General features: G+C 40.5%; 1 protein-coding gene across 2 annotated transcripts in view; it reads left to right on the top strand.

Moving 5' to 3' along the window:
- TNRC6C (trinucleotide repeat containing adaptor 6C) overlaps nucleotides 1–17,560 on the top strand; it is a 153,393-nt gene that overhangs the window by 34,605 nt on the left and 101,228 nt on the right. For both annotated transcript variants that reach the window (XM_072746508.1, XM_072746509.1), the window contains exons 2-3: nucleotides 14,781–14,880; nucleotides 15,668–15,689. In XM_072746508.1, coding sequence (XP_072602609.1) covers nucleotides 14,781–14,880; nucleotides 15,668–15,689 — 122 coding nt within the window. The remainder of the gene's footprint in view (nucleotides 1–14,780; nucleotides 14,881–15,667; nucleotides 15,690–17,560) is intronic.

The raw sequence follows: 17,560 nt of genomic DNA, 5'->3' as shown, positions 1-17,560 counted from the left end.
CCAGTCATTCCATTAGAAGCATCACTAAGATTTTTCTGTAGCCATTAGCAGGTAACTGGTTACATCTTGATCCCTTCAAGAACTTTCTGCCTAAAGTCATTTTGGTCATATTCTATAGAGCTGAATGTTGGGAGCTTGATTAATGTATCATTCGTTCAAGTAACACACAGACTCAAATTTATGTATGTGTACCTGTTTGGTTTCGGAAAAACTTTTTTATCTCCATGTGGAGGTGTGCAGGCCATCCATTGGTTCCAGAAGCTGTCCTTATCCTCCTGTAATGCATTCTCTTTTAGATGTGCACTTAGGGACATTTTCCTTGGATATAGATATGGGCATGTGAATACGTTCTGATTGATTGGATGTGAGCAAAAATAATATGTGAACTTCCAGGTCATGAACCAAAAAAGAAATGGCTTGCTCTCCAGCTCCTCTTTCCTTCTTCTAGTGAGTGAGAAGAACTTTGGGTCCCTGGATGACCTCAGGCAATAGTGATACCTGGCCAGCCTCTGGACTGAGGGCGGGGGGGGGGGGGGGGGACATCTTGAGGATCTTATATTTTGAGGTCTTTTATAGCAGCTTTGTACTGTAAATAATTGATCATCTGAGAGATGTTTTGGTTGGGCTCTTGTATTTCTAAAAAAAATGAGGTGAGCCTTACTATCAGTTTATCTCCAGTCTGAAGCAGATGACTCTCACTGTTTGACTACAGTAAGGAATACGTGCTCTTTGGAGATGTGTATATTCTGGTGTGATGGATGCAGTGTATGCTTGAGATTCAGTCAGACCTCTGCTTGAATGGCAGCTCTGTCACTTCCTGTCTGTGTCACATTGGGCTGCTCACGGAGATCCCTTGAATTTTAGATTCCTGTCCTTTTTAGATGCCAGTGATACCCATTTCAACAAGATTCTTTTTTTTTTTTTAAGTAATCTCTGTGCCCAATGTGGGGCTCAAACTCTCAACCCCAAGATCAAGAGTCCCATGCTCTACTAATTGAGCCAGCTAGGTGCCCCTCAACAAGATTCTTTGGAGGAGTGAATGACATCATCTATTTAAAAGGGCCCAGACCTAGCCCAAGTGCTTTACGAAATGACAGCAATTGTCATCATTAGTTTTTCTAAAGACTAAAACCTCAGACTATCTGCTGCCTTCGTATTTTTTTCAATTGGACCTGGTATTTATGGAGGATTGTTTGATTTTCTAGTTTATATCTTTGGATTAAGCAAAACAAACAAAACTTTCATATTTTTGGACCATATTGCCTTGGTTCCCCAGAGAATTGCTGAGTTTTTGAGAGTTTACTGAGTTTTCCTGTCATGCTTTTGGCTGTGAGGGGTTGCAAGACATGGTGTAATAAAGCCTACTGTATGCATGCTCCAGGGAATGAAAGAGGCTGTCCACTGCTTGACTCTGTCACCTATGTGAGGTATACCCTGAAAACCTTATTTTTAGACCTGAGTGCCAGGGAAACTTTTTCCTATAGAACTGGTGTGTGTTCTCGTGGCTAATGAGAAGCCATAAAGGACAAAGAGAGGAATTGGATCATAAATAGTAACCTAATTTGGTAAATTGTTAATTGCTTTCACTATAGGACAAATTGAAGATTAGCTCTGAATACTTATATTAATCCTTACTATGTGTGGTTTCATTAAAATCCTTTAAGGAGGTAAATTCTAGACTTTTTTTTTTAAGGAAAGTTAGAATGTTGGCAACTAGCGGTAAGGTGACATTATAAGAGTAATAGGAAATATTTGTGTTTTTTTTTTATTTTTAAAAAAACTTTAAGTAATCTTTACATTCAACAGGAGTCTTGAACTTACAACCCCAAGATGGAATCGCATGCTCTACAGACTGAGCCAGCCAGGCATTCCAGAAATATGCTTTTAAAAATTGGTATATGAACATAATATTGGATACACAGACTTTGAGTATTAGAATTGGGGGTTTAAGGTAGTAATCCCAAGGCAGCGGTGTAAAGTGCAGGGACAAGGGCAGCCCGGGTGGCTCAGCGGTTTAGCGCCACCTTTGGCCCAGGGCCTGATCCTGGAGATCCGGGATCAAGTCCCACGTTGGGCTCCCTGCAAGGAGCCTGCTTCTCCCTCTGCCTATGTCTCTGCCTCTCTCTCTGCGTGTGTCTCTCATGAATAAATAAATAAAATCTTAAAAAAAAAAAGTACAGGGACAAGAGTCTGTGACCGATAAATATTTGTTAATGTCCTAAGCATGGGACTAAGCAGATGAGGGTCTCAAACTGGTTCAGAAAGCAGTTCACTGGTCTTGCTAAATGACTAAAGACAACCTGATAATATAAGAAACGTATAGCAAATTACAGAACACTTCTTTTCTTACCCAGGTGGTTCCCCTAGCATCTGTCTAAACATTCCCTCCCCCCCATATGAACTTGGCATGTGTTTAAAAACAAAAATTTAATTTTTTTTTCTGTAACATATTTTTCAGGTAGGTTTTCTTGCTCATCATTTCTGAAATACGGGTTTTTACATTTAACATTTTTAATGTGAAATATTGATAATCCTTTTAATATCTGTGGGGGTTTTGCACAAATATAATAGGGCAATCATTTTTTTTCTACCTTATGTTTCACTATAGAAACTGTTTAGGCAGGCATTTGACTCCTTTATTAGCTTATGACTTCAGTGCATACCCCTGAAACCTCCTTTCCTACTGTCCTTACATACAAACCCTCAGCTTCATAGATGTTCCCAGATCAGAGGACTGGGTGGATGGTGGTATCATCTCTTTTTATATTTGACTTTTCCCTTGTGCAGATTGTCATAAAGCTATTTCTGCTCAGGTCTTGTGAACTTGCCTGCTCTCCCAAATTAGAATCCAACTTTGAGCACAAGTTAGTTTAATGGCTTCCGAAACCGAATCTACGGTTAACAGTCTTTTTAGTTCACAGAATTGCAGAATTTCCTATTAGAAAGCTACCCTGGAGATCATGTGCAGCTCAGAGCTCTCATTGATAAGTGCCCCAGGCACCGGCTTCATTGCTTTGGTGGCTGGCCTACTGTCCTATGGTGCTGGGACTTTGTCCTTTCTTTTTCATAATCATGAAGGAGAGCCTTTTCTAAATTTGCCCAGGTGTATCACAAGTTGTAGAGCATAGAAGTATAATGGAGTTAAAAAAAAAAAAAAACCTGACAAATATTAGCCAAATTCAGGCAAATAGAGTCTTTCCCCCCATTTATCAGGTTTCATATTTGAGATCTGTTATTAATTAAGTTTAACTTGTAGTTTTATGCTGGGATGTCATCTATTTGTCATTGAAACACATCTGGGAATATTGTTTATTTGTTGGTGTGACAGTATTAAAAAGTCTCCAGTTTATTGATAGAATTGAAATAGGCTCTAATTTAAGGATTCTTTTTATCATACAGCAAGCAGCGTGAACAAGGACAATTTAATATAAAGAGGTGCTAACTGTAGCAGGGGATTGAAATAAAAGGGATTGGCTAGGCAGAAGTAAAGAAGGTTTTCAAGGATATGGGAATAGAAGATACAGGAGGAGCCACTGCCTCTAGGGCTGAGCTGGCCCTGTGAGAGCTTCCTGGGCCCGAGGTCCACACCTCATTGGAGAGGGCACAGCCATGGCCCATGGGCTGGTGGAGAACTCACTGAGCAAGGGGCATGGATGGGGCAAGCGGCTAGGAAGTTGCTGGGGGGCTGGGAGCATTGCAAGGAGCCTGCCCTGAGAAAACACTCTTCTGCTGTATCTCTCCAGCACCCTCTACTGAACAAGTTTAGCATCATGCTAGCCGGCAAAGGAAAAATGCTGGAAGGTCCCAGATTGGTTTTCACAGAGTGGCCAGAAAGCTGAGTGTGGAGCTCAGAGGCAGTAAATCAATAGTCAGCATAGTTCACCACCTCCAGATTCCTAAGTAGTTGGAAGTAGACACTTGGGAAAGGGATGCTTATCATGGGTTACACAGTACAGATTTTAAAACTTTCTAGCAAACAGTGAAATCCTGGTCATTATTAACAACCACTCTGTAGCTTACACACCAGGACACAGCAGCAAGGACTGCTATATCTGAGAGATTGGTTGAAGATTTGCTTCTCTTATTTTAAGCATATTTAAAGTACACATATTCAAGTGTCATTATATAAATTGACTGTGAAAGTGGAGCAACATTAAAAATTATAGTGTCATTTTCAATTTGAGGCTGCTTTAAACTCAGAAATGAAATAAAGAAAAGGTTTTTACAACGTGGCACTTAATGACTCTTGTACCTGTAATTGACATATTAATATAGTAATACTAAAGCAGTTTTTTTTTTTTAAAAAAGCAGTTTTTATAGTGGTTAAAATGTTTACTGAACTTGATTAGTTTTGAGACAAATCATAAATAGTGCTGAATCCAGTCAGCACTTCCTTTTCCTAAATAAGCCTAAATTAAATAGGTTATTGAGAAACTGTTTATCAGTATTATTTGGTTACAAGCAACAGAAAGTGACTCTGTACAGCCGAAGGGGGGAGGTGAAGAGGAACTTTTAGGGATGATAGGAGGCAGCTGACATGGAAGGGAACGTCAAAAAGCCGGGCTCTGCAGCCTGCCGAATGTGGGCAGCAAGCACGAACAGAGCTGGCCGTGAGATGCAGCTGCTCCAGCTGTCTGCCACGCAGTTCAGGATTCACATTTCAAGGAGTGTCTAGAAGGGCAAGGCAAGGGCAAGGCACTGAGATGCTGGGCCACAGAAACAACCTGTTTCTGGACTCAAAGGACATAGATCCTGGTTCTGGAGACTCCATTCTCACTCTGTTTCTTAGCTTCTCTTTCTTGGCAATGGCTTCATTTTCAGGCCTTCTGTGGTTAAGATGGCTCCAGCAGCTTCCATTTTTCTGATCCTGTTAGGTTCATCCCTGACCCTAATCTAGTGGGTGGTCCAGGAATGCAGTACCCTTTGGTTGGAGTCACTGCCCATGGAGTTCGAGTGAGGGAAATTGGGGTATAGTTATCAGTGGAGGACTAGAGGGAGCTGACTGGCAAAAATGATGGATAGAGGTGAACCTCTTGATTGTTCAGAGAAAAGCCAGCCCACATGAGGAACATCATTTATTCTGTGATGAAAAGCCAGTGGAATGTTAAATCCTTCCCTCGTGTGTCCCTCTTTCCCTTCCATTCTTGGTCTGATGAGAGGAAGGGTTTCAATTAAATGGATAGGGTGGGGGACCCTATTAGCATTAGCATGGAATATATAACAGGAAAACGTGAGTGAAACAGGGGAATGGGATTAGCATGGGATTAGCATGGGATATAGCAGGAAAGCATGAGTGAAGCAGGGGAATGGATATACTTATGTCAGTAGATAACCAACACCAGAAAGGTGAGAAGCAAGAGGTATTATTTTTTAAGAAGTCTGGTCAGACTGTAATAAGTGCTCCTGAGGCCCTGCTAGGTTTTGTTCTGGTTTGGTGGTGTAGACACAATACTATGTCTTGAGAACTCAACCTTGGGGCTGAAGTCAGTATTAGCTCTAAAACGAAAATTATGTTGGAGTTCCTTTGGAATACCTTTAGGCCAACTGATTTTGCCATGGTTCTTCTCCATCCTTCCAAAGTAAAGGTCCCTGCAGTTATCTGTTCCTAATAGTTTCTTTGTCCTTTTTTCCACATCTCCCCTCTGTGCCTTGTGGGAAGTGGAGACCTTTATCTTTAGCCCTATATCCCATGCTAATCCCTGGTCCCCTACCCTATCCATTTGTTCTTTTTATCTACTTTTTAAACGTTTACATGCAGTATAATTCACTCTCTGGTGTACAGTTATGTAAGTTTCAACAAATGCATGCAGCATATACATGCAGTACATATATACATATAACCTCCATCACAATCGAGATTTAGGACCAATCCATCACCCTCCAAAAGCATTCCCTTGCTCTGCCCCTTTGTAGTCAATATCTACTCCACCCCTGGCCCCAGGTAATCACTGGTCTTTTTCTGTTCCTAAAATTTTTCTTTTTCCAGAGCCTCCTGTAAATGGAGCCATATGGCATATATCCTTCCTTTTGAGACTGGCTGCTTGTATGTGGTATATGCTATGTCTGAGTGTGCTTTCTTTTAGTTTATCCTATTTAGAGTTTACAGAGCTTTTTGAATCTGTAAATTTATGTGTATCACTAAACTTTGGGGAGCTTTCCACCATTATTTCTTCACGTCTCTTTCTCTTCTGCTTCCGGAAGCCCTGTACCATGAGTGTTGGACCTTTCGATATTATCCTTAGGGTCCATGAGGCTCTTCATTTTTTTTTTCCAATCTTTTTTCTCTCTGTTCTTCAGGTTGGATAATTTCTGTTGCTCTTTTAAATTTACAGACTCTTTCCTCTGTCATAGCCATTCTTCCATTGGGCCCATCCAGTGAAGTGTTTAATTCAGACTTTTATTTTTCAGTTCTAAAATTTCTATTTGGTTCTATTTTTTATAGAACTATTTATGGTTCTGTTTTTATTTGTGAACTCCTAAATCACCATTTGTTTCAAATGTGTTTACTTTTATTGCCTCCTGGAGCAAAGTTATAATAACTGCTGTAAAGTCTTTGATGATTCCAACACCTGGGTCATCTGAGAGGGAGCATTCTTTGTCTTTTGTCTTGACAGTGTTTGTTTGTTTTTGGTTCTTTGAGGAATAATTTTGGATTTTATTCTGGATGTTTTGAATATGTTACACAGATCTTGAGTCCAATCAAATTCCTCTAGAGCATGTTGATTTTTGTTGTTGTTCTCAAAGCTTTTACTCTGCTCTTCAGGATCTGTCCCATACATGCATGACCTGATTGAAGGTGAGCCCAAGTTTGAGAACATTTATACACAGCATTTAGACGTCTTCTTCAGCCAGTACTTGTCTGGGATTCCCCCACACTGTCCAGCTCACAAGAGCTCCTTTTCCTCATCCTCTGTTCAAAAAGATTGGGTTCTCTCAGTTTTGCCTGCCTGTGCCACCACTGCCACAACACGGCTCTGTGACTGCAAGAGAAAAGGGGAGAATAAGAAACTCACCCCCATGCAGGTCACCTCCCCAAGTTTTGAGTCTCCTCCCTACTCTACCAGCTTTTGCTTGCTTTTCATTATTGTATTTGTGTATTTACATTGTACTTCTGGTCTTTTGTTGTAATTAGCGGCTAAGAGAGGCTATCTTGGTCTTCCTCCATGTTGGTCAGCCCCAGAAGTCTTAAATCATTAACCTGCGTTAGTTTTCTATGCTGCATAACAGATTACTACAAATGTAGTGGCTTAATGCAATATATATTCATTATTTCACAATTTCAAGAGGCTGGGCATGACTTAACTGGGCCTGCTACAGGCTGGAGTCCAGGCCAAGGCTGTGTTTCCTCTGCGAGGCTTGCCTGGGGAAGAATGGGCTTCCAAGCTCACCCAGGCAGTTGACAGAATTCATTTCCTTGTAGCAGTAGGATTCATGATAGCTGTTTCTTCAAAGCCAGCACCCAAGAGGGAGACTAAAGCCACTTTGCTAAAAAGATGGGAGTCTTATATAATGTCAGGGGGACAGCATTCCATCACCTCTGCCATATTCAAATGGTGAGAAGCAAATCACAGGTCCCTCCCACACTCACAAGAGAGCATTTATACAAAGGTGTGAACCTCAGGAGACCAGAGAGTCTCTGTCAACTATATTATCCTTTGATCCTCAAATAAAAACACTTCCTTCTACCCTCTGGTCTTATTCATCAGATCCATGGTTCTGTTTTCCACCGCTAGTTCTGGGAAACACTGAATGACTCCACAGTTCTTGTAGACAGTCCATCCAATACTCGGACCCATGAGTTCTTGACCTCTTGTATGCTAGTGACCTTTAGTTTAGAACTCTGTCCTGTGATTCTAAATCCCAAGCATATTCTCTTTGCTACATAACCCTGTTTATTTCCATAGTCTATCAAATATTAAAGGTAATTCAAGTCTTACCTTAACTTTCCTATTAAATTCTCTGTCCTTAGAGATCTAAGACTGTTTTTATGTCTCCTCCCTCATGTATTGCCCACAGGGCCTCCTGCGTATTTCCTGCACAGAGCAGGTATTCAAACACATGGTGAAAAAATTGAGAATCTTTTAAGTATTTCAGTGACAGCTGGACAGGATACCACTTCCTCCTTCTTCCTTTTTAAAGTTTGTCTGATAGCACTTTGCCAGCCTTTCCTAACCTAAACACTGTCAGGAAATTCTAATTGAATTAGCCAAACTCTCTAAATAATGGTGTGTAACACAGCCACACAGTGAATTAGTGAATATTTTAATGACATGGCATTGGAGTCTAACCAAGATGACTTCAGAGCATGGGCTGTGGTTTTGTCTTGTAAGTGAAAACTAAGTTGGAATAAAAACCGAGTAAAATTTCTGGTAACTAAACCTTCAAGGTAGAAATAAGCCTGCCTTCCTTATTGAATCCTGTTCTTTTGCAAAAAGAGAATAATCAACTAACAAAAAAGACTGGAAATTTGGAAGATTTTCCAATGAAGGGTTTTGCGTAGGGTGACTGCATTCCCAGTCTACCAACATAATTGTATCTTTTGAATCCTGTTTCTCTGGAAAAATGTGTAGTTTATCAAGGAATCCTGAGATGACTGATATACATTGAAGCTTCAGTTATGGGGACTCCTCTACTTCCCAACTCTTTCTTCTTCTAGCTGCTTCCAAAATAGTGTTTCTTCTTTCTCCACCCAAAGCATCCTAAGCTGATGGCTGAACTATTTGAGAATAAAAGAAATATTACATTATTAAAACCCAACTTGTTAAAAATATTTTCTTTCTAATAAAACTCAGTATAGTGAGGGCCCATTATAATATGCTTTGCCATACAGAGAGTATAGGGGATTTACATCAAAGTTTTGGCCCTGTGTCCAGTGTGGGGCCCAGAAGTTGAGCCTCATATCAGATTTTCTCCTTACTTAGTTTTCACTACTCAAACAGAAGATGTACCATCAGCCAAAGCAATGCTGATTTTTTTAGCAGGAGCTGGAGTTCCTTGTAGTGGTAATAAACTGGGGAGGAAGTGCGTGTGTACAAATAGAGATGTGATTGAATGGGATAAGATAACATTTACACCATGGTATATTACATAGCCATTAGAAATAATAGATTGGATCAATTAGTTGGGGGCAGGGCGTATTCAATGAGAAAAGCAAGAAGCAAAAGAGTTTGTAATATACAATCTCACTTTTACAAAACTGACCAAATAAAATGCATTGTAAAAATATATAGGTCTATATGTTTCCATAGTTACCTGAGTGCAGAGAAAGACCCGGGAAGTTATGAACAAAGTGGTTAACATGGGTTATCTAGAAGGACAGGCAGTGAGGGAGTAGCAGCTTTGCTGTCGGTGTGGAGGGAGGAAGAATCTGTGAGGGGCCTCCAAGCAAATGAGAAAAACACAGAGTACACTGGAAAAAAATAGTTACCTTTACACATGTATATACAATCGTGAATTTAAATATAATTTTAAAAAGAAAAAATTAGGGCAGCCCCCATGGTGCAGTGGTTTAGCGCCGCCTGCAGCCCAGGGCGTGATCCTGGAGACCCTGGATCCAGTACCATGTCAGGCTCCCTGCATGGAGCCTGCTTCTCCCTCTGCCTGTGTCTTTGCCTCTCTCTCTCTCTCTCTCTCTCTCTCTCTTTCTCTCTCTATCAATAAATAAATAAAATGTTTTAAAAAACATTAAAATAAATAAATAATAAATGATAAATAAAAAAATTAAAATTAAAAATTAGTGAAAAATGAAATTCTCCCAACCTGGCCCTCTCTTCCTTTCCTTTCCTTTCCTTTCCTTTCCTTTCCTTTCCTTTCCTTTCCTTTCCTTTCCTTTCCTTTCCTTTCCTTTCCTTTTCTTTCCTTCTTTCCTTCTTTCCTTCTTTCCTTTCTTTCTTTTTTTAAGATTTTATTTGAAAGAGACAGAGCATGAGCAGGGGGGGAAGAGTCAAAGGGAGACGGAGAAGCAGGCTCCCACTGAGCAGGGAGCCCAACCCAGGACTTGACCCCAGAACCCTGGGGATCATGACCTTACCCAAAGACAGATGCTTCACCAATTGAGCCCCTCTGGCACCCCTGTCCCTCCTTTTCTTTATTCTCCTTGCAGCTCACCTTGTGAGTCCACCTCATAGCAGCTCCACGAATCAAAAATACTAACCCAATTCCCTCTATAGTTGGCCCTTGAACAACTGGGGGCTCCACTTACAGATGGGTTCTTGTCCATAAACACAGTACAGTACCATACATAGATTTTTGTCTTCCTTATGATTTTCTTAATATTTTATTTTCTCTAGCTTACTTTAGTAATATAGTATATGATACATATAATATACAAATATGTGTTAATCGTCTGTGATGTGATCAGTAAGACTTCTGGTCAACAGCAGACTATAAGTAGTCCATTTTGGGGGAGTTTAAAGTTGTACATGGATTTCCAACTGCTTGGGGAGTCGGTTGTCCCCAACCTCCAGGATGTTGAAGTGTCAGCTATTTGATACGTATTTGTTTTTTCCTTCTCCAATGGGTCAAGAAACTTCCCAAGTCTGGGTGATTTACTTAAGTAATCTCTGGACCCAATGTGGGGTTCAAACCTACTACCCCAAGATCAAGAATGGCATGCTTTTCTGACAGAGCCAGCCAGATGCCCCTCCAAATCATTTCAGGAAATAAGGTGTCCCTTGAAAATAAAGTATACTTATGGAAGATGTCTTTCTTTTTAAAGTAAAAATGTGATTTGATATTGATTTTTTAATTATTAGTGAGAAATCCAGAAACTGTACACTTGAGGTAGAAGTTACTGTAACTAGCAGGAAATTAGATAAAATTATATTAAAGACCATACATCTGAATTGTGCTTTGTCATACACACATGAACTCAGGCAGGCAAGGCTTAAGATAGCTCATGGCAGGACACCTGGGTGGCTCAGGGGTTGAGTGTCTGCCTTCAGCTCAGGGTGTGATCCTGGAATTCTGGGATTGAGGCCCACATTGGGCTCCCTGCATGGAGCCTGCTTCTCCCTCTCCCTGTGTCTCTGCCTCTCTCTTTCTGTGTCTTTCATGAATAAATAAATTAAGAAAAAAATGGCTACATGGTCCCTTTATTTACATTTTATTTTACTGTTATAGTAAAACCTTGATAGTACTGCTGGAGGAGTAGTTGCTCTAATTGCTTTAATTGTCAGAGCAATAGAATTAAGCGATCATTTTTATTTCATCTTCAATTGAATACCTTTTAAAGGTGCACCTATGCTTGCCTATTTTGTTAAGTTTACTGAGGATAATTTAAGGCTTTCTTTGTAGTGTAGATTAAGAAAGTATAACTGTAGAGGAAGACAGCCACTACTTGGTTTTTATTCACTTTTTTCCAAGATGTATATTCCTCACCCACCACTCACAGATTTCCTGGTGTCTCCCCACTGCTTAACATGCAAATATTCCTGGAAAGTGTCATCTGAGATAACAAGTGATTGCCATTTCCCAAACTTGATAAACTACTGAACTTCTTTAAAAGCAGTGTTCTTAACCTTGGCTAAACATTGGAGCCATCCAGAAGCTTTAAAAATTGCTGACATTTGTGTTCCACTCCCAGAGCTTGCACAGAATGGATTGGCAGCCCTGGTTTTAGAAGTTTTTAAAACTTCCCAGGTAATTCTGATGAACAGCCGAAACTGAGAACCACTGTTTTAGAGAAAGAATATTTTCTAAGTACCTCCACACACACTGTTGATTTAAATTACGTTTATTATGATAGTGTTTAAATACATACAAACTGACAGTAGGTTGATATTCCTTATGTATGTAGTTGTATATAAAACACATTTACAAATGAAAAACCTCAAAATCAGTAAATTCAAACCAACATTAATGTATGTATGTATGATATTTTCCTAAGACTTTTGTGCATACTGTTTCTTCTATTTAGTCTGGTACATCCTCTTTCCTGCCTGTATCAGCCTGGGCCCAGGCAGGAGATAAAAAGCACACAGTAATGGAAACAGGGAAAGTTTCTTACAAAGAATAGTTAAACTGTGATAGAAGAGTCGCTTCAGAAACCGTGTGACCTAGGGCTGAAGGAGAGTCCCTAAGGAAGGCTAGGGTTCAGACTTGCTGAAGAAGGTGTAGTTGCAGCCCATGAGTAGCAGAGCACCTCCATGATTAACACATGTCAGCAAGTGTGCGGTTGCTGGGCAGCAGGAAAACACACCTCCAGAACACAGGACTGGCTCAGGAAAGCCACAGCCAGTAGCCAGTCACAGGGCCACACAGGAAAACGGGGTCCTGGGGGCGGCCCTCCTGGTGGCAAGCTGCAGTCAATGGCCAGCCATGGGCTGTGCTGAGGAAGTAGGAGTAGCAGTGCAGCAGGAGATGTGGTGCACACGGGGTCCCAGTCTGGAGGGCCCTGTCATCAGCAGGACCACAAGGCATGAATGTAGGGGTAGGGCAAGCAGCAGGAGGCCCAGAGCATAACAGTGTCTGTTGAAAGGGTCACAGACAGATCACACTAGACCATGTGCTGCGAGGTTGCTGTGGGACCACCCTTTCTGGCTCAAGGCTGGTGTAATCACTGGTGTCCTTAAAGCTACATGCTCAGTTATGCTCCCTGGAAAGGAGAAATACTTAAAGGAACGCCCGTTTACTGTAGAATGTGTGTTGAAGGTTGACTGGAATTGCCCAGCAGTAAATTGATATCTAACACACTACTCTGTACCAGCCAAATGCTTTTGGAGTGTGCAAGCCCTGGCTTACAGGCTGACCTTTCCAAGTGGTTTTTACTCTGTGCTGTGCTCCTGCGTATCCTTATAGTAGCTCACCATGCTGTGTAGGAATCTGTTTAAAAAATAATTGCTCTCGGAGTGCCTGGGTGGCTCTTAATTTCAGCTCAGGTCATGATCTCAGGGACAGGAGATGGAGTCCCGTGTTGGGCTCCACACTGAGCCTGGAACCTGCTCAAGATTCTCTCTCCTTCTCCTTCTGCCTCTCCCCCCTCCATGTGCTCTCTCTCTAAAATAGATAGATAGATAGATAGATAGATAGATGATAGATAGATAGATAGATAGATAGATAGATAGATAGATAGACAATAGATAGATAGATAGATAGATAGATAGATAGATAGATAGATAGATAAAATTGCTTTTTGAGACACCTGGGTGTCTCGGTTAAACATCCGACTCTTGATCTCAGTTCAAATCTTTTTTTAAGATTTTATTTATTCATGAGAGACACACACGCGGGGTGGGGGTGGGGCGGCAGAGACACAAGCAGAGGGAGAAGCAGGCTCCATGCAGGGAGCCCGATGTGCGACTTGATCCCGGGTCTCCCGGATCAGGCCCTGGGCTGAAGGCGGTGCTAAACTGCTGAGCCACCCAGGCTGCCCTCAGCTCAAATCTTGATCTCTGGCATGAGCTCGAGCCCTGCATTGGACTCCACACTGGTCATGGAATCTACTTTAAAAGAAAAAAATTGGGGGAGGTGGGCGGGGGGTGGGGGTGACTGGGTGACGGGCACTGAGGGGGGGCACTTGATGGGATGAGCACTGGGTGTTATTCTATATGTTGGCAAATTGAACACCAATAAAAAATAAATTTATAAAAAAAAATTGCCCTTTCAAACAAACATATCATGTAGGAATCTTAAATAAATAAATAAATAAATAAATAAATAAATAAATAAAAGATAAACTCTTAAAAGAAAAAGAATTGCTTTCTCTTTGAAAAGATGCCCATTCCCACTATTGGTGAGAATGCAAACTGGTGTGGCCACTCTGGATGACAGTATGAGAATTCCCCAAAAGCTATAAGCTTGTTGCCATCCAGCAAGTGCACTACTAAGTGTTTACTCAAATATGAATTTAAAGGTGTACATGTACCCTGATGTTTACACCAGCATTATCAGCAGTAGCCAAACTACAGAGAGAGCCCATCAACTGATGAGTGAGTAAAAAAGTTGTGGTATATATACACAATGGAATATTACTCAGCCATCAAAAAAGAATGAAGAATGAAATCTTGCTATTTGCAATGACATGGATGGAGCTAGAAAGTATTATGCTAGGTGAAATAAGTCAGAAAGACAAATACCACATGATCTCACTCATTTGGAATTTAAGAGACAGATGAACATGGGGTGGCAGGGAGGCAAACCAGGAAACAGACTCTTAACTATAGTTAAGAACAAATGGAGGGTTGCTGGAGGGGAGGTGGGCAGGGGGATGGGTTAAATGGGTGATGATGGTTAAGGAGGGTACTTGCTGTGATGAGTACCGGGTATTGTACATAAGTGCTGAACCACTAAACTTGGGGAAAAAATTTTAAAAATAATTGATTTTTCAAGCAAACATATAATGTGCATGAGAATCACCTCCAAAGACTCTGATTTGGTTGGGCTAGGGTGGAACCCAGGAACCTGCATTTTTAATACGTTGTCAGAAGCCTGCTGATGATGTGGCTCCTGAGACAACACTGAGAGGTGTGGGTCTGAGGCTGGACCTTCGCAACAGTGTCTTATTCTATTTCATACCCTTATTGCCTAACATGCGTCCTGCTAGAAGCATGGTGTTCGACCCATGGGTAAAATAAACGACCACTGACCACTAACGTGGTCAGGGTCACCCTGGGAAGTGGTGGCCCTGGAAGTATGCCCCATGTTCCATGCCCCTCTTGGAATGCCCTTCTGCATACTGTGCAAGCAACTTAGTCTCACCTAAAAGTTCCTGCAGCTAATGCTTTTTCATTGTTTGACTTAAAATGGACATTATACCAATGCCACCTTTCTTTGTTTCATAGGGAGAAAGAACAAGAAACACAAAAAGAGGAACGTTTGATGGAAGAAAAGAAAAAGAAAAAGCAGGAAGAAAAGAAAAAGAAGGAAGGTGCTCAGAAAAAGGTTTGGCATTCCTACTTCATAGCCTGTGATCATTGTGTGTCTCATTTTGCATTGTCACAGCCATTAGAATTCCATTTTATGACCTCAAAAATCAATATGCTCAGTCTATAATTAGCAAAAAATAGAAGTACTAGCGAAATAAATAAAAGGTGACAGCCACAGAATGTCTTTCTTAAGGAACTAGAAATAGTAGAGCTATGTATTAAAGAAGTCTGATTTTCGTTGTTTGTTATAAAGAATGTCCATGCTATGCTATTCCACTCACTGCAAATTGTCTGGAACAGCCATGGCTGAGAAATGAGGAAAGGGCCATGTAACTGATTTTATTAGGAAAGCTAGAAATAATTTTTGCAGGTTTGGCACATGTTCTTTTATAAATCCTGTTGGTAAATATTAAAAATTAAAAGTCCTACTGTAAATCTTATCTTAACTTGAATCTTACGGCATTTAATATACCACATTAGGCTTTTTGTTGTTGGTCTTACCTAGTTTAATGTACCTTGTATTTTAAACTGTACCTTTTAGTCTTTGTTAAAATACAGAGACTCTGATGAGCTTCCAGATAGGTTTTCTTTTCTTTTCTTTTTTTTTTTTTTTTGCCTTTAGATCAATATTGGCTTATAATAGCATGTGAACAATTACACATTTTCTTAGTAATAAATTTTAATAAATTGGGTAAAACCTTGTTTTTAAAATTTCTAGTATTGAAGTCTGCTTATAAACTTTCATAGATGTGCACATTCTACACATTATTATTCCTAAAGAGTTTCTGATTTTTTTTTTTCAGGCTGCTGATCAAAAAACCAAAGGTAAGTTTATTTTATTTGGGGGCGGTACATTTTATGGCAGAACCACACTTTGTATGATGAAGATGACTGTTATTTTAATTGACAGTTAAAAACAAGGAATCTGACCCTGGCTGCTGCTTTTTATCATTCCCTGTGTACTTCTTAATTTCTCACTGGTTTCATTCACATCTGCATTTCATTGGCATTTGTTTAATCTAAAATGCCTAAAGAATGTTTTGTTCGCTTTCTGAACAATGTTTTTTACTTTTCCTTTGGTTTACCGTTCACTAAACAAGGACTAAACTGATAAAGGTGATCCAATTTGAAAAGAACAACTGAAAGATACTAAATTTTTTTGAAGCTTCTAATTTCTCTTTGCCGACAACATAACAAAAAGAGTTATATTCTTTCTGTATTCCCTCTTCGCTTATTGATATATAGAAGATTTCTTTTTTATTTTCTAAGTAGAAAATTTACTTGTTAGGGTCTTAGCAGGTATTGGAAACACATGTAGTTCCTCTAGGCACCAAGGTGTCCCTGGGATTTGCTGGAGAAGAAGCACAGTGGAAGCAGCACTACCAGTTTCACCCTGTGCTTGCCCTGGTCAGATGAGGAGAGGCATGGGCACAGGAGCTCCAGCTGCCAGCTCTATTGAGTTTGGGGCCAGTTACTTCATTTCTCCAAGCTTCAGGTATTTCCGACTGAAAATGAGAAAGCTGGTAAGTGAGTGGCTTCCACTTCATAAAGCTCCTGTGAAGATTAAGTGAGATCATGTATGAAAAGAGCTTGGTGCCCAGCACATAATTGGTGCTCAGTAAAAGTGAGCTATAAATAACTGGAAGTTTTTAGGATTTTAAAGTTTCTGTTGGACACAGTTGTACGTGCAGGCATGAGTGCTATAAAGACTTATCAGAATGCAGTTTCAGGTGGTAGGTGCTGCTACTAATACCCTGCTTTTGTTTGGCATCTTAGAGTTTCCAAAGTAAAGTTTATGTATATGACTTCATTTGAACTTCAGAACTGAGCAGGGCAGGTGTTAGGTGACCATGAAGAAACTGAGGCTGACATGAGAGTTAAGCAGCCTGTGCCTGGCCAGCTGCTCATGCAAGGAGAGGACTTGAGAGAGCTAGACTTTTGACCCCTGCACAGTGGGCCTCCGAGCTCCCGCACCAGGGTCACAGTAAGATGGGATTTCATATAAAGTAAATATTAAAAGGCAGCCCAGACCCCAGAAAGGACATTGTTTCTCACCCCCAGAAGTATGAATGTACAGCACACTTTTCCAGAAGGTTCAAAGGGTTGTGGTACATGGTTGCATTAGCAGTTATGATCTTGAATAAGAAACAGTAGTTTCTTCCACTCGTCATTGTTGTTTTGAGATATTTCCTTTTGTTTTTAACATTCTGAGAAGTTTTTATAACCTGATTTATTTATTTATTTATTTATTTATTTATTTATTTAAGATCTTATTTATTTATTCATAGAGACAGAGAGAGGCAGAGACACAGGCAGAGGGAGAAGCAGGCATCATACAGAGAGCCTGATGTGGGACTCCATCCAGGGTCTCCAGGATCACGCCCTGGGCTGCAGGCGGCGCTAAACCGCTGCGCCACCGGGGCTGCCCCTATAACCTGATTTAATGCTGACCATCTTCTCTTGTCATTGTCAATGTTTTCTCTTCAAATAGTAACAAATTGCTTATGATTGTATAGTGATCCTGTTACACAACACAGAATTATTATTTCCTGTTACTATTCTGATGAGCATGTCTTTACTTACTCCAAAGTGTGCTGGTGTTTTCTCTTCTCCTTTTATCTTCTCTAAATTACTACTCCTTTGGGTCTAATTTGTCATCAGCTGTGCTAACTATATCTAGCCTTAGCCTTAGCACA

The sequence above is a fragment of the Vulpes vulpes genome, chromosome 2, assembly GCF_048418805.1.
Source record: "Vulpes vulpes isolate BD-2025 chromosome 2, VulVul3, whole genome shotgun sequence".
In the NCBI taxonomy this organism is placed as follows: domain Eukaryota; kingdom Metazoa; phylum Chordata; class Mammalia; order Carnivora; family Canidae; genus Vulpes; species Vulpes vulpes.
This window is presented reverse-complemented; position numbering and strand designations above follow the sequence as displayed.